Source organism: Anarrhichthys ocellatus, unplaced genomic scaffold (assembly GCF_004355925.1).
Source record: "Anarrhichthys ocellatus isolate YVR2014 unplaced genomic scaffold, GSC_Weel_1.0 scaffold86, whole genome shotgun sequence".
Classification (NCBI taxonomy): domain Eukaryota; kingdom Metazoa; phylum Chordata; class Actinopteri; order Perciformes; family Anarhichadidae; genus Anarrhichthys; species Anarrhichthys ocellatus.
Genome location: NW_022280116.1, coordinates 2,316,080 through 2,336,628, shown reverse-complemented (window position 1 = coordinate 2,336,628; position 20,549 = coordinate 2,316,080). Strand labels below are relative to the sequence as shown.

The 20,549-nt window shown below is 42.5% G+C and overlaps 3 protein-coding genes across 3 annotated transcripts in view; 2 read left to right on the top strand and 1 right to left on the bottom strand.

Moving 5' to 3' along the window:
• The window catches only part of ybey (ybeY metalloendoribonuclease), a 13,236-nt gene extending 11,281 nt beyond the window's left edge, over positions 1-1,955 (top strand). The window contains exons 3-4 of the mRNA XM_031874987.1: positions 235-303; positions 1,146-1,955. Of these exons, the coding sequence (XP_031730847.1) occupies positions 235-303; positions 1,146-1,247 (171 nt within the window). The 3' untranslated portion in view covers positions 1,248-1,955. The remainder of the gene's footprint in view (positions 1-234; positions 304-1,145) is intronic.
• usp37 (ubiquitin specific peptidase 37) lies at positions 1,447-15,477 on the bottom strand. Its single transcript, XM_031874984.1, has 24 exons — positions 15,286-15,477; positions 14,191-14,420; positions 13,187-13,337; positions 11,377-11,465; positions 11,174-11,289; positions 10,803-10,880; positions 10,476-10,564; positions 10,019-10,112; positions 9,704-9,859; positions 9,339-9,470; positions 9,086-9,209; positions 8,681-8,937; positions 8,431-8,548; positions 8,239-8,318; positions 7,842-8,006; positions 7,596-7,649; positions 6,924-7,071; positions 6,615-6,834; positions 6,309-6,475; positions 5,860-5,920; positions 5,540-5,655; positions 5,333-5,402; positions 3,198-3,336; positions 1,447-3,090 (listed from the first exon to the last, which is right to left on the bottom strand). The coding sequence occupies exons 2-24, from the start codon at positions 14,362-14,364 to the stop codon at positions 3,003-3,005; spliced, it is 2,886 nt and encodes a 961-aa protein (XP_031730844.1). The 5' UTR covers positions 14,365-14,420; positions 15,286-15,477; the 3' UTR covers positions 1,447-3,002.
• cnot9 (CCR4-NOT transcription complex subunit 9) lies at positions 15,340-20,549 on the top strand. Its single transcript, XM_031874986.1, has 8 exons — positions 15,340-15,903; positions 16,597-16,782; positions 16,912-17,027; positions 17,326-17,435; positions 17,544-17,653; positions 17,885-17,983; positions 18,101-18,192; positions 19,358-20,549. The coding sequence occupies exons 1-8, from the start codon at positions 15,886-15,888 to the stop codon at positions 19,524-19,526; spliced, it is 900 nt and encodes a 299-aa protein (XP_031730846.1). The 5' UTR covers positions 15,340-15,885; the 3' UTR covers positions 19,527-20,549.

Genomic DNA, 20,549 nt, shown 5'->3' with positions numbered 1-20,549 from the left:
TGCTGAGTGTACATTAATGAGAAATAAAATGAACTTTTTTGATTTTAGCAAATGACTGCAATGAAACAGTGAAAAATTTAAAGGGGTCTGAATACTTTCCGTACCCACTGTATATACCTTATTGAATTCCACCAACTGTCATGTGTTCAGATTTGCAGTGGCACTTTCTTTCATGATGCACAATACATTTAATAAATAATATTGTTTTTTTTAACTGCTCCTCTTGTGCCTTAGGTTATCACTGCACACGGTATCTGTCACCTGTTGGGCTACAGACATGAGACAGAGGAAGAATGGACTGAGGTTTGTATGGGAACTTTTTTTTTGTTGCAATGTAACATTTCCCCCAAAGCTTCTCTAGTATGGTATGTAGCCATGCAGATAGTTCTGGTTTTATGTGCGTTCCCTGATGCATTTGTGACATTTCTGCCTCCCCCCAGTACAATTGAGGTGAATCGTGTTTCTTTTTCCGCTCGCCCCTGAATATTGCAATTTGCAATATTTATCTTTACCAGAACACTTTCCATGTTACTCTTGATAACCCACAGAAGACACTTTCATCTCTTTTTATGAGACACTTTCTTTGTTAACACAAATAGTTCCATAAAAGTGGACCATGGCCGGGCTGTGGGTCATCTAGAGCTCCTGAAAGCAATATTGCCGTCATATTATTCAAATTAAATTTCTTAAAGATGAGAGAACCAAAAAAAAAAAAGATGTTTCATTGAATATGGGTGGAGGCATATATCTTAGAGGCAGATCAGAACAAACAAACAGAAAAAATGGCTTGATATTGATGGAGGTAATAAGGAAAGACGTTTTTTGTTTATTTATTTGGGTGTACTGGCCCTTTAACTGTAAAACATGCGCAAACCAGCTGGAGATGAGTCTCATTTGCCACCACTCATTGCTCCTGTCCATCTATGAAATGCATTCTGTTTAATCAGGTTTCATCTCTCAAGCATACAAAGCGCAACACACACGTTTAACTCTCCAACACTGCTAACATTATTGATGATGTGATATGAATGGCTTGCGTTTATGCTGCTTGGGTGCTACCCAGATGATTTTGTTGAATTATATGCTAATTCAAATCCGAATGGTTTGTCACACAGTGAATAAATTACACCAAAATTTGTTTTCAGATGCTGCAGAAGGAGAGCTACATTCTAAGTGAGTACAACAGACTCACAGGGAGACATCTGGAGCCACTGATGAAGCGATGCAGCCAGGATAGCTCACGGTGACGAGTACCTGCTCCCTTTAACTTGCACTGTGGTGCTCGATATTGTTGTTCGGTATCCTGACTGTATTCACCGCCGTGCTGCGTTCCACACAATCACAAATCTGCGGCCACTGCTTTTGAAGGACTTTAATCACCTGGCTGCAGACGTGCAGCAGTGTGAGCGTGGATATCCTTTCAAACATCAAATTAAAAAGTCTGTGCACTTTCACTGTAGTATTTTATTAAAATCTGCTTTAGGAAGAGTCTGCTGTGTATGAAGGGTAGAAAAAGAAAGCAGTTCATTTTTACTTCACAAAGACATTTGACCCTCTTTACACGGCATTTGGGACGTTCAGGAGAGCAATGTTTCAGAAATGCTGACATTAAAAGGTGAACGAATTTGTAACTTTAGCTGCTCTTATAACAAGGTGTGTACGTTCATCGTGTAACAGTGCTGTACTTCAAGGAGTCCTAATAATAATGCACACTTCCTTAAACTGGGTATCAATCTCAACTGGTCCATCCAGATTACTTTTTATTACCCATGTTTTACAATGCTGTATCATACTTTCTTCTGTTGTGAGTTAAGGAAATAATTTGAATATGTCCAGCAGACAGCATGTTCCAACACTGCACATTAATCACGGTTTACTGAAATGTGATTTAATTTCTTTTACAGCGGTAACAAAAGAAGCTGAACAACCAGTGTCTAGTACAGAAGCAAGCACGCCGGGTAGCTACTACTAGTGAACAGGTTAGCAGAGGTTTAAAGTGTCAAATACTGAATACTGGCCGTGAATTTAAAGGTGACCGCTAGCCTTCCTGGTGCTCTAGTATAAATTACTCATTTTCGCCATGGCAGGTTGATGGGTTAATTAACATATTAACCGTATGTTGCAATAAATAGAAAATCTGTTGGCTTTTTATAAAGGAAAAAAAAAAAAATCGTACTTGCACATTGTCGAGGATTGACACTTATCCAAAAGCAATAAGGTTGTACAACTTTCAAAGTAAAGCTTGTATACATATTTATAAAAGTTTTGGGAGGCACAAAGTCAAAATCCCCAAAAGAATAAGGTAGGCTTTACTGAGAAAAGCACGGTAAGAAACAGGCTTCGTTAAGCTTACAGATCTTCAAATCTATAATATGGAGACAACCACACACACAAACAAGTTCATAAGTCAAGCACAAAAAACAAGTTGGGAAACATCCACACGCTCTGACAGAAAGCTCATTTGAATTGGCCGGTTTGAGCCGGAACATAAATATTGCACCAAAATGTACCCGCTAAATACAACACCCCTCTAACTCTAGAATAGCTTACTCCAACATAGAATATATCTTTATTTAGTTTATATGGGAAATAAAGGGTCTGCAAAACGTACAATCCATGAAGCACCAGTAGCATCTGGTGCTCCCTAGTTGCATTTTAAGTGAAAGCCCGAGTGAACGGCTTTAGAGTTGGAAGAAGTGTATCGAGAGACAAACGAAGAAAGGAAACTTTACAAAACTGTTTGATAAAAATCATAGCAAAGTAAAACTCCAGCCCCCAAAAACATGGAGGCAAAATTTGATCCACTGAACATTTTTAACTGCATTTTCTGGTTTCTTAAAGAGTCTTGACAGTTTAGTACCCGCGTTGGCATTCACGGGTGCCATGTTAGCAGGGCGTTGAGCGTTCTTTGTAGAGGAGAAGAAGTGCCTGAAGACGACCACAGAAGGACGGCAATCAGTAGTACTCGAGTTTGTTCAGAGGAGCGCTCCCACTACTGCGGTTCAGAGGGGCTGCAGGACGTTCCTTCCCGCCTCTGGAGTGGTGTTGACTCCGGATCGCTCCATTTCAGACAGCTGCTCAAACACATCCCTGAGGACACACAAGATACAAAAAAAAAACAACCAAAAACGTGTCGGGGCAAACACACACACAGCCAACTCGTGTAACGCCCACCGGCTTCATTGTGGGACACTCACTTTTGCATGTAGAAGAAGATGTATCCACTGCGGTCCCGGTCTCGCTGTACGGCGGCTTCCTGTGTGCGCGACACGTCCAGGTCGTTGTAGGTCAGCCACGACTGCTTCTTCATGTCGTACACGTCACTGATGTAGTGGCCTGTGGTGGGAAATAAAGAGCATTTGTGGCAGATGGAGGTTAGGACGCACCAATCTGACCTTTTCAGGCCCAATACAGAGTACTGATCCGAGACCAGTGTTTAATCAATAAGCTGTATGCCTCACTGTGTGGAAGTGACTGAGATCATTCTTTAATGTGTAAGGAAACAGTTAGGTTTTGTTTAAAAAAAAAAAACACAACAAATAAATACAGTCCCTGACAAAAGTCTTGTCACTTATCCATTTTGTAGAAACAACAGCTTATAACCTGACTTTTAATTAATCCATTGGTTTTAGAAATGGCTCATATGAAAGCTAAAACCCTCCCAAATTATGTTTAATATACTAAAATAAATTTGCTTCACTGAAGAAAGATTGATCATTTAATGAACACAGAAAGGTCAGATTTTGGCAAGACAAAAGTTTTGTCGCCTACAGAGAGTAATGTGAAAATTGAACAAATAATTTACTTCAAATACAAAAATATGTTGCATAACATCAGTGAATTAAGTAGTGGTGCTGTGAGATCCATATTTAATATCTTGTATGACTTCCATGAGCTTGAAGGACTGCATCCATGCGGTTCGACAATGATTCATACAATTTATTGATGAAGTCATCAGGAATAGCAAAGAAAGCAGTCTTACATGCCTCCCAGAGTTCATCAAGATTCTTTGGTTTCGTCTTCCATGCTTCCTCTTTCATTCTACCCCGGACATGCTCAATGATGTTCATGTCTGGTGACTGGGCTGGCCGGTCCTGGAGCACCTTGATCTTCTTCGCCTTGAGGAACTTTGATGTAGAGAAGGAAGTATGCGATGGAGCACCATCCTGCTGCAAAATTTGACCCCTTTTATGGTTGGGAATGTAAGAGGTAGCTAATACTTCTTGATATTGCCTTCCACCCTGCAAATCTCTCGCACACCCCTATACTGGATGTAACCCCAGACCATGATTTTTCCGCCACCAAACTTAACTGTTTTCTGGGTGAATCTCGGATCCATGCGGGCTCCAGTACGTCTCCTGCAATATTTGCGGCGGCTGTGATGTAATTCAACCGAAGATTCATCTGAGAAATCCACCTTCTGCCACTTTTCCAGCGTCCATCCTTTTAGCAGGCTGTGGGCCTTGGCAAATGCCACACGTTTTTTTAATTGCCTTTTGTTTAGTGCTGGTTTCTGGGCACTGATTCGACCATGGAGGCCATTTTGAGACAGAATTCTACAAACTGTCCTGGTTGACACGGGGACTTGAGGTGACCAGGCCTGGTGGAGCTCTGCTGCAGTGGAAAGGCCTTGGATTTTCGAGCCAACAAACGGTCCTCCCGAGCAGTTGTCTTGCGGGGTCTGCCGGACCTGGGCTTGTCAAAAACATCTCCAGTCTCTTCAAATCTTTTTCTTATTCTTTGTACTTGACGCTGAGACACATTGAAGGTGTCAGCCACCTCAGCAGTGGATCTGGTCTTCAGCCTCTTGATAATCAACGCTTTGGTCTCAGGGTGAATCTTAGGCATGTTGTCAGAGGTCAAGTTGCAGTTGATGTGAAGGTCTGGTGTGCTGGGGTTCTTTTTATACACACCCACTAATTGATTGATCAATTATTGATCACAGGTGAGGCTGTAATCTAGGATTGGGTGCATCATATGACAAGGCGACAAGACTTTCGTCTTTGCAAAAACTGACTCAGTGGGCTTTACCAAGCTGTGAACGTTAGAATGCTTTTCAGCAGTTTCATTTGGCACCAAAACATTATTTCAAAAGCTGTTGGGATTGAAATTAGCCATTTCTTGTAAAAAAAAAAATTGATTACAAATATATTTGAGGGGCACTTAAGGTCAACTTGTACCCAAGCAACAAGACTTTTGTCAGGGACTGTACATCCATATCTCTGTATAGAATGTTATTTATTAAAGTAATGGTGCATCGGCCTGTTGTCTCCTATGTGAGGGAGTATTGGTGCGTATCTCGGCCGCAGCAGACAAACACTTGAGTGCTCACCAGAGGAGGAGCTGCTCCCGATGTGACTGACGACACTGATGAGTCTGAAGGAGTTGGCCACGTCTCCGCTCTGTGGATCACAACATTCATAATCAGGTTACTGTGAATCAAAACGGCTCAGTGTTTCCCATCTATACTGTGTATTATGAATACAGCTCGAAAAGTTAGCTACTTATGATAGACCAATGATAGGGCAGATGTTGGTACCTCAGCGTTCCTCTTCAGGTTCTCAGCCTCTGCTTCAGTGTACTCCATGTCCAGCACGTCCTCGTTGCCAGAATCATCGTCTGAGCACAAGAGCTCAGGCAGAGAGTTGTTAAATTCTGTTGTGTGAGGAGATATTGATAGTGGTCAGGCATTGTCCAAGCAATGACTCAAATATCTGCCAGAGACTAGTACTGCCGACACCCCAACAAAACATCGATGGTCCTTGGTCTGCCGAAGATGCTCAACGACAGCCAAAAAAAAATGTCTGCTTTCGAGCGATTATGTCGGCTCCTCAACATTCAGTCGCTCTTGGTTCATACCTTGCAAACTGAGCTCGGTGGCCCTCTTCAGATCATCATCCTCTCTCATCTCCTGGGCCTCCTGTATGGGGTGAGGGGGAGACACGGTGTTACAATGAGATTTAGGGCGAGAAGTTTCAACATGGCTCCTTCACTCAACTAATGCATGCTGGGTGTTTGATGCCTGCTTGCTCATTAGATGATTGCCATGACATAAGCTGATCCTTAAAGTAAACAAAAGAAAGCACTTTAATGTAACACCGGTTCAGCCTGGATAGTAACAACGTAACGTTACTCGATAAGGATTTCTTACAAATGATGGTTTCCTAAAGTACCTCTAGTCGTACTTCTAGTTTGCGTATTTGACGCAGGTCATTTCATGGCATCGTGGTGCTACGATAGTATTTAGACGCAGCAGCGCCATCGCTCAGTTCCTAAAGGAAAGCCCTGCAGATGTCATGTTGTCTTACATGCTCCTGGAGGCTTTGAGCCAGAGCCTGTTGTAACTCCTGTTCCTCTCTCTCCTGATCCAGACTGTACTGCTGCACCCAGTCCAGTTCACCTTGCTGCTGCACGCTCTCTGGGGTCTGGTTCTCCTTGTTCTCATCCATGGTCAAGTCCAGGGAATCCAGCACATCTACACAAGATCGACCCGTACACAATTCAGTTACCTACTAGTGATAGAACCCCTCTATTATACTGCATTTCATTTTTAAAAGACGAAATTAAAACTGGACTGCCCCCTGTATAAACCCCTATTTCCCAGAATAGACTACCTGAAGGCTGTTTGCTGTCTGTTTCCAGCAGATCTGTGTGATAGGCCAGGTCATGGGCATCTGTATCCCCAAAGCCCGTGTCCGGGCTGCTGGTTGGCTCATCCTCCAGGGGGGGCGGATCCGAGAGCCCGGCCTCTTGACGACTCATCTCCAGCACGGCTGCCAGCATCTCATCGTCGTTTATGCCACCGAAGTCTGCCGAGTCTATCGCTGCTCCTCTCTGAGGACACACAGAACAGTGTCTAAACAGCGACGGACACAACGGGAGGCTGAATCATAACCAACGTGGTCCGTCAGTATATTGCTCACCTCCTCCGGTCGGTCGTCATCGTCAGGCAGACAGCTGCTGAGGCGGCACTTGCGGCTCGCGATCACCTTTCTGCTCAGCTCTTCTTCACAGTCGGAGTCCAAGAGAATAGAGGTGCAGCTGGAGTTGGACACTTTCCCTCCAATCCTTCTACACACACACACACACACACACACGCACGCACAAGGTCATAAGCTCAGTGCTTGAATTCATAAGCAAATAGTAAAATCAAGTCTGGGCACAATTTAGGACATTTTCTTACTCCTGCAATATGTGACAGTTGACACACTGTTTGTATTAACTACTAATGGTTTCCTACACACAATTTATTAAGCTGCTCGAACAGAGAACAAGTTGCAGCACACTTTACTAAAGCTGTGGTCATGTGATCATTTTGGCTACGCTAATGTGTGGCTGTGGATCATTTTGAGATGGTGTGAGCTTTCTTTTTTAAATTATTTTGGATGTTCAACCTCGGCTCCAGCAATAAACTGCGTAGAAAATACAAACACTTAAGGACAAAAATGTTCCGATTGAAACCCATTAAAACCATATTTTGTGATGCCATTTGAGCACAAAATCATGCATTATATTATATATGGCTTTAAGGTCTAAAGACGTCAAAGCCACTTTTCTTAAAGGGATGCGTCATTGTTTGAACTGGCGGTACTTACCGGAGAGGTGCTGTGGAGGAGTTGACCATTTGAGATGTTTTGAGTGTTCTTGACCTTTGAGGAAAAACATGAAAAGGTTTACAAACCTTTGTTCTCATCTCTCAGCCAAATTTAATGCATCAAAGTCAAAAAAAGAAAAGAAAAAAACTTTACTTAAAACCCTACTCAATCACCAAAAAGCTCAGGATGTAAATGTTTAAAGTTATTATTCATACATTTTATTTCACCGCGTTTAGGATTTCTTACATGGAGGTTTGGGAGCTCCAGCCGAGACTTAAGGGGGGTCGTGTGGACTCGGTGCAGTGGGACAGCAGGGTCAGGTATCGGGGGATCACCACCTGCTGGCCCAGCTTGCTGTTCATAGACAGCTGAGCGTTAAAGCTGTACCGCTTCAGGTGGAGGATAAGCACCCTGCGGGGAGAAACACAGCCATCACACATCAGCAGTGATCGACGGATGCTTACAGGAAGTACCAGTTGTGGTGCTAATCTAACGTTTGAAATGCAGTGTGTGTGTGTGTGTGTGTGTGTGTGTGTGTGTGTGTGTGTGTGTGTGTGTGTGTGTGCGCGCTCAACACTGAAATATGTTCAACTGCAAGCATTTGAAGCTGAATGCGACATCTTTGCATTGCACCCCCCAATACCTGGGCAGTTTGCTGAATTTATGCATAACAGTCGCTGATTTCCCATTGCACTTTTCACACGAGTACTCAATTTCCTCCATCTGCAACAGGAAAAAGTAACTTCTATCATGACACATTTAATAGTTATACATCTAGTTGCTCACTAAATTAATATAACAAGCTTTGAAGGTGGACAAAGAGGAATTTTCTTACCCTAAAAAAGAGATCCAGAGAATCCTGAATGGAGCGAAGCGGGAGGGTTTTCTTCCGCCGCGGGAGGTCGATGGACAAGTCGTTGAATTGCTCCCGCTTGGTAACTACCTCGCCACATCTGCAAAACACCATGAAAGCAGAAATGAACATTTCTTTTCTCCAGAGCCACTATCACTTATTGTCAAATACATTACAAAAGACACATCGCAAGTATAAACTCGGGTGATCAAGCAGGAGATGGGCCTCTCACCCTTTGCAGGTGATGGTGTGCTGCACCTCAAACTCCATGTTGACCGCCACGGGGCAGGTGTAGATGCGCGAGGTGTCCGTCTCCTCGCCGGGCTCCGCCTTGGCTGCCGGCGACGTCGCCTCCTGGCCGTTCTCGCATGGCACAGAGGACGACGAGGACGACGAGGACGCCGCGGCTTCGTTTGTCCAGCTCTTGTTCATTTTCTCCACGTCGTCCTTTAACTGGTCCAAACACTGGCTCAGGAACTCGTGAGCATCCTGGGAAACAACGGGACACGCACGGGACTGAATTAAGCACAATTAATGAATGTAAGAGGAGGGTTATGTACCGACGGGACGTACAAAACTGAGACAGACCTATCTACAACAACTGCTCTGAACCATTGATTCCAGAGGGACATCTTACATTCTGCATGTTTCCAGAGAAACGCTCAGCCGTGGAGGAGATGGCACTCTTCACTTTCCTCAAGAGGTCCTTTTTTGTCTCTGGACAGCCCACGTCCTTCTTCACCATAAGGTGAGCAAAACGCCTGCAGGCAGCGAAGACATCGCGCAGAATAAAAGACTTTTAGTCAGGTTGTTTTTTCAAAAGGAGTCCATTAACGAACGCATGAATGAAGGAATGATTCTTGCCGAGTCTACAGAGACTAGCGTCGTACCTCAGCAATGCATTGATGGGCAACTTCTTCCACGGGATGCTCTGCCTCAGCATGTCGCTGGAGAAGGACGGCAGGCTGAAGAGGGACTGCAGGATGGCGTTCATGTAGCAAGTGTTGCCCAGGTTGGAAAATCTGGGATAATTATGAACGACAGGATTTACACAATGGATGAAAGTGAAATGATGCATTTGCCTTGAATTTCCAACACAACTTCTTACAGGGCTTACAGAGACATGGTTTTCATGGGAGACATTTTTTGTCTCTCGCATACACATCTTTTTCTGATTTTCCTTGGTCATCCTTTGGTTTCACAACATCCAAAATGAACGCAGTCCAGTCTCTCTTCACATGTGGCTGATTCTTACCCTTGCAGCGGGGGCTGAGGCTGGGCCAGAGTGGAGGGCCGCTGCTTGTTCCAGCCACTGTAGTCCAGAGAGGTGCGCACCTTCTTGAAGGGAGTGGAGTGATTGGGCAGCATGAGGCTTCTCTTGGCTGTAGTGGTCTGAGCTGTGCTGGATGGCCTGGGGGGGGGGGGGGATTAGACAGATGTGAATCTCTGGCCCCACAATGATTGCATGCTTCAACTTAACAATTACGTTCAAGTACAACTAACATTTCTCAATTAAATTTTGAGAACAACGCTAGCTTGTACATTTTAGCTGACCACGACAGAAACTCACCTGTCCAAGAAGGAGTGGCTCTGGCTGTAGTCTTTCGTCACAGAGCGGCTCCCGTAGAACGACGTCGGCTGAAGGGGAGTTGAACCCAGCGGAGCTGAGGGCGAGCGAAGCATGATGTCAGTTTTAGGTCTGAATACACAGGTTGATGCTCTGTACATTCAAATTCTGTAAAGTTTCAAATAAAACACAAACTACAAAGACTTGTTTACTGTAACAAAGCTTTTATGTTACATTTATATTATTAAGCTGACATATAACTGCTTAGTATCTCAATTGCTCAAATTTAAGGTGACTAAAAATGGCAACCATATTTTCAGTTTCGGCAACCAAAAGCTGATGCCATGTATTTGTGTGGAGCACTGATGTGTGGCGCACTGATAGGTAAATCTATCATGCAAAGACATCAGCAGCAACATATAGAAAGTGTTGCTGCTAAGTTGTGGATGTCGACGTTTACCTGAGCTCCGGTTCTCTTCTGCCTGCTTCAGCTTCTCTTTGCAGCTCAGCAGAAACTTCCTGGATGGGTCCGAAGTGGCCTTGTTGTTGCTGAGGATACAAGTACATTGATTGTTGGATGTTACCCGACTGTGGAATCTAAAACTCCATTCTGCCAATGAAAGCCATTATTCATGCAAATAACACTTTATAATCCTGTATATATTAACATTCTGGTATCCTTGTTTTCACCAGATACAGAGACAAAAGGTTTCTGAAGTGAGGTCATTGCATGTGTATCCACCACCCACTGGAGTTCAGTGTGGGCAGTGAGGCGTGTTGCTTTTACCTTGATGAGTCATTTTCCTTGGGGTAGTCCTCGGTCAGGTCACTTTCTGAGGTCAGGAGTCTCTTTCTCTTCTCGCTCCTGGAAAAACAATGACACGGAACAATTCATGTTACAAACCTGAACCGACCAATCCTAAACTGGAAAGAAAGACAAAACCATGAGAGCTAATGACAGGCGTCAAAGTTCTCCATTAGGACAACAGTCATACACAGGAAGATCGTCACAAGGAATGCCTGCCAAGGGTCTGTTATCGGTAGAAAGAACACAACACAGGCTGAGCTCCATTGTAATGATGCCAACCTTCATCGCCTCATCAAATTGATCACATGACATAATTTGCATATTGACAGCAACATGGATTTCCACCATACCTGTTCTCAGAGTGTCCGGTGCGAGTAGGAGTGGAGGCAGCTCTGCTCGGGCTGCCCAGGGGCTTTCGCGGTGTCGTGTCCTCTCTGCCTTCTGCACTCTGCCGCCTCGGCGTAGTCTGGAAGAGGTTAGGAAACTTCAGTCAAATGTCGGTGTACACGTCTCTTAATTTAAAGTTAAGAAAACGTGGCGTTTTCTTGCTCACCTGTCTCTCCCCTGAGGGATTGGTGTCATTTTTCACAGAGCGGTTCCCGAGCACACTGAAGTTTGCACTTCCATGGGATGATTTTAAAACTGCCAAGTTTAAAAAAGAACAAAGAAATCAGGACAAAGCACGTGAAATACAATACTTTATATTACTCGATGACAACACTGAAACGATATCACGGCAACTATCTAAAATGTCAGGGAGCGTAACGGAATAATAGACCACGGATTATGGAACTTGAATTTTTTCTTCCTCTTAATTAAAAATATTAAAAATGTATGAATTTAAAAAAATGTACACATATTCAAATTTCTTTGCTATTTAACTTCATATTTGCAACCAGATATCACATTAAACGGAATTTAAAAACACTTGTTTTGGTAGAACAGCGCCCCCGCATTATAAAACATGCAGATGAAGTTCTGAGAGAAGTTGACGAGGGAAAAACACCATCGTAACTGCAGGAAGTGGTGTTTGTGGAGACCGATTCTTCCCCTCAGTCCACTTCATGTTACTGAGAAATACGGTAAACTAATACCTAAACGTGTGCTCTTTGGTGGTTTATGAGTTTGCTGAGTTACAGGAGGTGCTTGGACAGATTCAGAAATGATGGTGAACCTAATTGTATCAGTACATTAGGTTGTAATTAGAGCCGGTTTGTTATATTCCTTGTTATTTTTACCAGCTCAGAGCGGGACTGGGCAAACGGTTCATGACCTGCTTTGATCTTTTTGAATTAATTTGTTGATTCTATCTTTCTGGCTGACACAAGACCCGCCTTTTTTTACTTTTTGACTGCTGCAAAGTTAAAACCGCCCGATCGTGATCCCAATCCAGTCCTTCCGCAGCGCGTTGCATACACACACACACACACACACACACTAGCCCACTGCGGCCCACTGACGCCACTCATAAGAACTGTTACTATTAAAAACACTGTCATAATTAAAGTACAAGTAATAATAATAATAGTAAATAATAAATATTGTATCGTTTTTACAGCTAGGTATTGCGCTACCTGTGTAACTTCCTTACACTAGCTATAAGAAGCTTATAATATCTATTTTAAACTGCTAATGGCAATACTTTTTTAAATGAAGCATACATTTAAAAAATACATACATATATAACAATTTACTAATAATTTGAATTGTGTGTTTTTGTGCTGGGGAACCACGATCAATGTATCGGCTGCTCTTGAGTTCAAGCTTTGTGACTATTTGCTGAATTTAAATAAAGAAAAGCAATGACTTGTTTGGAGAGATTGGGGCCAGATCGGCAGAGAGAGGTTCAATGTACTGGTGTTGTTATCTTTAGACGTACCCATGTTCTTTAAGAAGAGACTGGTTATCAAAATCAAAAGGCACACAGTATCACACAGTATCAGGAGTAGAAGGAGCAGGACAAACTTGCATCAGAATCAAGTATAACAGGACTTAACAGTTTGATGCTTTATCTAATCTGGCAATTCTTTAATTAAGGATGTGTCAAAGTCCAACTGAAAAAAACAAACATTTAGTCATTATTTTTGTAATACTGTGTATGTGTATTTAAATGAATTGTTCATAGCTTATTAATAAGAGGAAGAAAAAGTAATGCCCCTCTTTGTCTCTGTACCAAGTCAACATGACCAAGAGAAATACAGCTAAAGCAAAGCTGTGACTAAAATAATGACTTTGTACCCGGCTCAATCACAAACCATGATAGTCAATATCACAGGCAGCGATCACTTTCCTTTGGTTTCCATCATGCTGCGGACCATCAACAAAGCTTTGCAACTTCTTAAAATGAGCAGTGGTGTAATTACTTGGCTTTCCCTGCTTCAGCTTTTCCAGGTATTCTTTAGTCTTCTGAAGCAAACTCGGAGGAATCTTGTCGAGCACGATGACACTGCTGTCCTTCAAAGTCAGCATGATTCGGCTCACATTCTGGTTCACAGTCTTCAAGTTCTGGCTCAGCTGAGGGCAAGAAAAGAAAACTAGATTAGATGTTTCCACAAGCTCGTCTGCTTTGGGCCAGCGGATGGGTACGGGGGTATGAAGACACTCATTCTGCCGCATTCTATTTTTGTTGTTAAAAATTAACACTTCAGATATATTCTCCGGGCAAGCTCAGCTAAAAACAAAAAAACACCAAATCCAACGTCAACTTCGCGTCACCCGTCTCTCCTCAGCTGTTGTGAAATGTTAGCAGCGGCGCTCACAATATTATATATATATATATATATATATATATATATATATATAGATAGATAGATAGATAGATAGATAGATAGATAGATAGATATATAGAAATATAAATATAGGACAAACACTGAATATAGTCAAATGAATTGATTAATTATCGTTTTATTTATCTATCTCGTACATTTTTCCATAAATAATTACAATTGAATACTTTAGTTGCCTATTAATGTTACACTGAAATGAATTTACTCCATGGTCTTTGAGGTGTGTTCCTTCCTAACTTAAGTTATATGTTTAATTTTTGTACATTTCACAGCATCAATGCTTCCAAACCCTTGAAATTGTATCTTAATGCTTGTTGTACAAGCGAGCCATGACTGAATATTGCAGAGTAAAGTACAAGCATCAACAAACAGCTAGCATCCATATCACCGGATGTTCCTGAAGCCTCCGATATGTTTATCATAAAAGGGAGAAACACCCAAGACTTCTCTAAAGACGAGACTCAAATATTCAAGTGGTGGATCTCAAAATATCACAATGAAAAGCGTAACAAATGCTTCAGAATCCAACCAATGTTTTCACAGCGGCACCTGTTATTGAGTATCTGCAAACTGAACAATACCTGGAAGGTTTTGGAAGCTCCGCCACAGCTGAATCGTATACACAGGTTGACTTTGCTGTCCTTTTCCAGAATCTCAAAAGTGCCCTCCTTCCATCTGGTGGTGCCCATGTCCATGCTGCTCAAGCGGATCTTTACAGCGCCACCGCTGGACAGTTTGGGCACTATGGTTGACATGGCTTACTATCCAGTTGGTGCACTTTTGGAGGCTGGGACTTGTGATCAAACAAATCCTATACAAGAGGGAAATTAAATAATCAATGTCATTACAACCACAAGTGTGTCATTTACAGCCCACCATCTGTGTCCAGTCTACATAGATTTAGATTATAAATGTCACGCTTTAATCACATCAGTGCCACCGATTTACCATACTTACTGCCACTGACAAGCGTATGCTAATGAGCTCAATGATAAACCATACACATTTTTAAAAAACTCCCCAAAACACTTGTTATTCGCGATGTTTCTATTACTCAGCTGATGACAAATATAAATAACGCAATTAAGCTAAGCCGCTACGTGCAGCGGTTTACTACTGAGCGCTTGTTTAAAGTCACAACAAACTCAACCACATGCAGCATAACGTTAGCACAACAGCTAAAACACAGCACACTTTAAAATAGACTACACTCGCAGCAACATGTTCGACAGACATGGGTGAGCGTTTGACGAAGTGGAGGAACTCAAGCCACTTGTGTTAGCTGGCTAGCAGTTCAAGTAAGAGTCAATGTAGTAGCCTGGTCTGCGTTAGCCGTCAAACTAACCCGATGGCCACTCTGAACCGCGGCAGCAAAGACGAGCGAAGATGCGCGACACAGTGCAACCAGCGCTCCTCACTTCTTGCTTGGTTAACGTTTTTCTGACAAGACGAACAGTCACAAAAAGAGTCAGCTAGGGTGACTAACGCTACAGCCAAGCCGAATATATGGGATGTAGATGTCGTCCCCTCATCTACAGACGCTGAATGGAGGGGAGGCCGACATTAGCAAGTCGGCTAGTATGCTAGCGGGAACTAGCTAACTGGCTAATTTGCCTGATTGTAATTTGGTGATGAAAACAGTCTCACAGTTTGATTAAATCGTCGCCGTTCTTTACCTGTCGATGATACGTGGTCGTCTTGAAACTTTTAAATCACAGTAACGTCTCCGTGGGTCCTCCGACGGCAGAAAGTTTGTTTTGCCGGCATTCACCTGCTCCCCAGTACGTATGTTGTTGACAGTGGACCCGCACACGACGCCTCGCAACACTGCGCGATGATGGCGGGAATGTGAAAATTGACAACGGAAATGATCGCCGAGAGTGCGTCCGATCCTGCTCTCGCGGTATCTTGGCGATTTGTATTTAGGTTGGTTGCCTCCATTGCCAACAAAAACTACCCGCTGGATAATGTTATTTGGTAAATAGCCGTCAATCTATCGAAGCCGTTATCGATACGGAACATATTAACGTTTTGTTATGCTGATATTGATGTGAAGTTATGTTGTTTGTGATGTTGATGTTCGCGCGTAGCTACTGGATTCCGTTTGACGAGACATTTAACGCTAACGTTAGCAGCTAGCTTGGGCTAGCTGCCCGTGCTGTGTGTTGGTTTCGCCAAGTTTGTTTCATTGCAGCCACGTTAGTTTGCTGCTACACAACACTTCAGCTGATACAGTAGTTTAAACGACACCTCGGGACCACACAACGCTTCAGAGAATGCTGGCCACGGGAGCAGTGAGTATCTTAATATCAGTGTAATGTGCGCTATCAGCCGCCTTAACATACTTTTACAATCTTTTCTAACGTTATATTTTGCTTTTGGTTGTAAACTATAATGTCCAACACTGTCTGACAGTATTGGCTACATATATGGAGTATCATGTTACAACTCTTAATTTAAGTTTTATCATTGTTTTATATCGAGGGAAATATGTAACTCCCAGGACTCCATGGTTGTTTTTTTTTATGGTTACACCATTTCATCAAATGGAAATATTGTAGATGTCTTCTGCACCACGTATTCGTATTTCACCAAATTCACATTTGGTATCTTTTGAAGCTTAAAATAGCTTGTGGCATTGGACCATGTTTGGCTGCACAGCTTGCAATGGTTGGGTCTGTTACGAAATACATACTTTATCTGACATAACTAGGTGATGGCATAATAATAACTTACGTAGATCTCAGAAAACAACTGCCAATTAATTCACAGAGGCGCTAGGATGAAGCTGATATAGTTGAATATATTGATTTCAATAATGTGAATGTGTCTAGCTGTAACACGCATAAGATATGTAAAGATAAGTATTGTTATGATAAGCAAAATGGCAGATAATGTCTTTTCTCACACCTTCATATTGACAGTATCCAAAGTGTAACTGCATGGCGATAATGGATGCGTTTGACTGTGTTCCCGTCCTTAAACAGGCTGTTACTAACGTCACAGCTCTGGCCCAGGTAGACCGGGAGAAGATCTACCAATGGATCAATGAGCTGTCCAGTCCGGAGACCAGAGAGAATGCCTTGCTGGAGTTGAGCAAGAAGCGCGAGTCTGTGCCAGACCTGGCCCCAATGCTCTGGCACTCCTGTGGCACGATTGCTGCCCTGTTGCAGGTATGGACCCCCCCCCCCTAGCTGTGCTACCTAGTATACATGCGTGTTCATTATATGTGCTGTTGCGTGGCATTTTTAAAGATAAGTTTAACTGATTTCTGTCGTCTTATTTCTTTCTCTTTTTATTAGGAAATAGTGAACATCTATCCATCTATAAACCCACCCACGCTTACAGCTCACCAGTCTAACAGAGTGTGCAATGCCCTGGCACTGCTGCAGTGTGTTGCCTCACACCCAGAGACACGGTAATAGGGAGTTCTTTAAATGGAAAAGTAATGACACTGGTTTTTGTGGCATTTACTTTGTTAAATGTATTTTTTTTTTTATTGACATAGGAATTAGTCTCACATCCAAGAACTAGGGCTTTTAATCCCTGTTCAGTTAATTGCTTGTAATGTTAATGTAGGTACTTTACTTTTGTCTCCTTTCTCAGTAAAATCCATGTCGGTATAAAGGGACCTTGCAGCTTACCTCTGATATAAGAGTATAAGAGTCTGGTCACGTTGATTTTAAAATGCTTTTACTTCTTTGTCCCTTCACCAGGTCGGCCTTTCTTGCTGCTCACATCCCTCTTTTCCTTTACCCCTTTCTGCACACTGTGAGCAAAACACGTCCGTTTGAGTACCTGCGACTTACCAGCCTCGGAGTTATAGGTAATGCTTCCCTCCTGCTTATGGGTTTTATTTCTTAAATGATGGTTCTTTCCATTAAAACGGTGTCGTCGTTACTCTCACCGAGTTGTGTTTCCGTGTTTACGGCAGGTGCTCTGGTCAAAACGGACGAACAAGAAGTGATTAACTTCCTCCTCACCACCGAAATCATCCCGCTGTGTCTCCGCATCATGGAATCAGGGAGTGAGCTCTCCAAGACGGTACTGAACTGTTCCAGCTGCTTTTCATACGGTCCTCTAACTGACCTGTACACTAACTTGACTGTTGGTATGCAGTAATCAATAAAACCCTGTGTCATCTCTCCCAACCTGCTGCTTTTTATTTAGTAATATGAGCTTTTACTACTGCTGTAGTGCTAATTTTACCGTCTTTCTTTTTTTACTCTTTTCAGTTCCAGAAACATAAATTCTTCCCTTCCTTTTGTCTGGCAGGTTGCTACTTTTATACTGCAGAAGATCTTGTTGGATGACACAGGGCTGGCCTATATATGTCAGACGTATGAACGCTTCTCCCACGTGGCCATGATCCTCGTAAGTGTTTTGAGAAACATCTGAATTCTGAGGCTCTCTGCACAGTGCAACATTGGCCCCAGCAGTCCCCATTGCATATATATATAAAATTATTGTTTTGTGTTTTTTTTTTTGCAGGGCAAAATGGTGCTCCAGCTCTCTAAAGAACCATCAGCTCGCCTGTTGAAGCACGTCGTCCGCTGCTACCTTCGCCTCTCAGACAATCTCAGGTAGAGCAATGTTGAACCGATGCGATACACCGTATGTGCTCACCTGTTTTACCGTTGCCTCTTGATTGGCTGGTAATTTGTGTACGGTAGGTTCAAGTCCCTCATAGGGACGTCACGATATCAGATTTTCACTGTAGTTTTACTACACAAATTATAGTGGCCAAAATAAATATATTTTTGTCTCTTTTTTGGGCAAATTAATCACACTAAAAATACAAGAGGGTCTGTAACCATAACTGTAGATGTCAAGTGATTTAATAGGTGCTGGATTATTTACACAATATTATCAAATGTTTAATATTAACATGTCGATATTACATTTTTTTTACCCTTTCTGACTCTGGAAACTTTGACGGGACTGAGAATATGACTGAAGAATGTAACTGTCAGTAGTTGCCACTAGGAGGAGCCATTACACAAATCCAGTGTTTAGTGACATGTCAGCCTGGGATCAGAATCTAATGTTTATACACTAATTATTTATTAGATAATGATCTGAACAAACCAATACGAATACAATAAGTGGTAAGTGGAAGGCTCAGGGTAGTACTTCTTGAAGAGGTGAGTTTTCAGCCTGCGCCGAAAGATGGGCAGCGACTCTGCTGTCCTGATGTCAGTGGGGAGTTCATTCCACCACTGTGGGGCCAGGATTGGTTACTGTATACCATCAATTTCTGCCACAAGTCCCCCTTCCCCCCCCCCCCCATCCCCCCCCCCCCCCCCCCCCCCCCCCCCCCCTAGCTCAGTGCTTTCACAGGAAACGCGGTAATATGCGGAATCAAATAGAATCTGCGCGATATGTAGATATGAAGGACTCATTCTTAGCTGCCAAAAACACGATTCTTAGTTTCAGGTAATTTATACACTTATCAAAAACACAGATATTGTACTTGTATTTCATTCCTGCTACAAGTTCCTCAGAAACGCTACACACTGGGCTTTTTTAAGTCTGCCAATATTTAGTATATCAACCTAATGGGTAGGAGAAATAGCCCATTATAGCTAGTATCCCTTTAAGTAGTATTAATAATGCATGTCAGGAATAAGGTGTACCTCTCACTTCCATTTGGAGCCATGCAACATGAGAAGTTGTCTCTTTTAGAGCCAGATGTTGACAGAGAAGTATATGGGTGGTTTTTGTGACACGTGGTATTCTTTTCCTCAGGGCCAGAGAAGCCCTGCGTCAGTGTCTGCCAGACCAGCTGAAAGACAGCACCTTCGCCCAGGTGCTGAAGGACGACACCACCACCAAGCGCTGGCTGGCACAGCTGGTGAAGAACCTGCAGGAGGGCCAAGTCACCGACGCCAGAGGCATCCCGCTGGCTCCGCAGTGATGAGGACGGAGTGTTTGCAGCCGACACAGAAGGACTCTCATCACCGTCTAGATTTTGTATTTTTGCCCAATGTGGCAGTAAGACAAAAGGGGAAGGACATAATGGAGAAAGATTTGCTTTTTGGATTACACCAGTTGTTGTTGTATTTTTTTCTGCCAGTATGTCACTTCCACACACGGTCACTTCTTCACAGCTGAAAATTTTTTTTTTTTTTTTTTTTTTTTTTTTTTTTTTTTGAGAGCCGGACTGATTGTAGATTTTCAAAGCCGATACTAATAACTGATATTTGAGGAAAAATTAAAACCAATAATGATATATTGGCTGGTATTTGTTTATGACATTCATGTCGCAACATGAAAGATATGTCTGAGTATGACATTTTCTCTGTTTAACAAAATACCTCACTATTGAAACAATATTGTAATAACTGAGTTACAGGAGAAAAGTATATTTAACTTGAAATGAGGGAGAAAACTAACGTTAAAATACAGCCTGTAAAACGTTAACTGCTGCGTTTCACCACACTGCAGTTTGGTTGTCTGGATGTCTGTCAGCATATCGGTACTGATATATCTGATAGGCTAGTGTCGGTTGTTAATATCAGCTCTACCAATATATCGGTCAGCTCTCGCCTTTCCCTGTTTATCACTGTAACTTTCTGTAACATTCCACTTCACAGTAGGAACTGTTATTTTTTTGCTTCTCTCATTTCAAATAAGACTTTTTAATCTTCTGACTAGTTGTGTCTCTTTTTGTTCTTCTTTGGTCTGATTACATGCAGCAGTTTAGCAAACCAGTTGATTTCTTTCTGATTAGTTCATTGTGTTAACTGGCTTTGTGTACGCCAGGCCAGCAATGATTAAAACTATTTTTAATTGATTAATTCATTTTGCTTTAGTTTTAATTGATTAATTAATCAATTGTTGCATTAGCTCAGATGAGCTGTTATTGTCACTAGTGATGTAAATAAAGAACAGCTGTTTTTTTAAAGTTGAGGAATATTGCAGTAAAAGTTTTGAAGTA

What these genes read in the sequence shown, in the direction of transcription:
- usp37 (XM_031874984.1), bottom strand. Translation starts at nt 14,364, where the DNA reads ATGTCAACCATAGTGCCCAAACTGTCCAGCGGTGGCGCTGTAAAGATC. An exon ending in GAGCTTCCAAAACCTTCCAG is followed by an intron (nt 13,338 to 14,190) that starts GTATTGTTCAGT and finishes TCTTGCCCTCAG; the next exon opens with CTGAGCCAGAACTTGAAGAC. An exon ending in CTCTGGATCTCTTTTTTAGG is followed by an intron (nt 8,319 to 8,430) that starts GTAAGAAAATTC and finishes TTCCTGTTGCAG; the next exon opens with ATGGAGGAAATTGAGTACTC.
- cnot9 (XM_031874986.1), top strand. An exon ending in GCCTCACACCCAGAGACACG is followed by an intron (nt 17,028 to 17,325) that starts GTAATAGGGAGT and finishes TCCCTTCACCAG; the next exon opens with GTCGGCCTTTCTTGCTGCTC. An exon ending in CGCCTCTCAGACAATCTCAG is followed by an intron (nt 18,193 to 19,357) that starts GTAGAGCAATGT and finishes TCTTTTCCTCAG; the next exon opens with GGCCAGAGAAGCCCTGCGTC.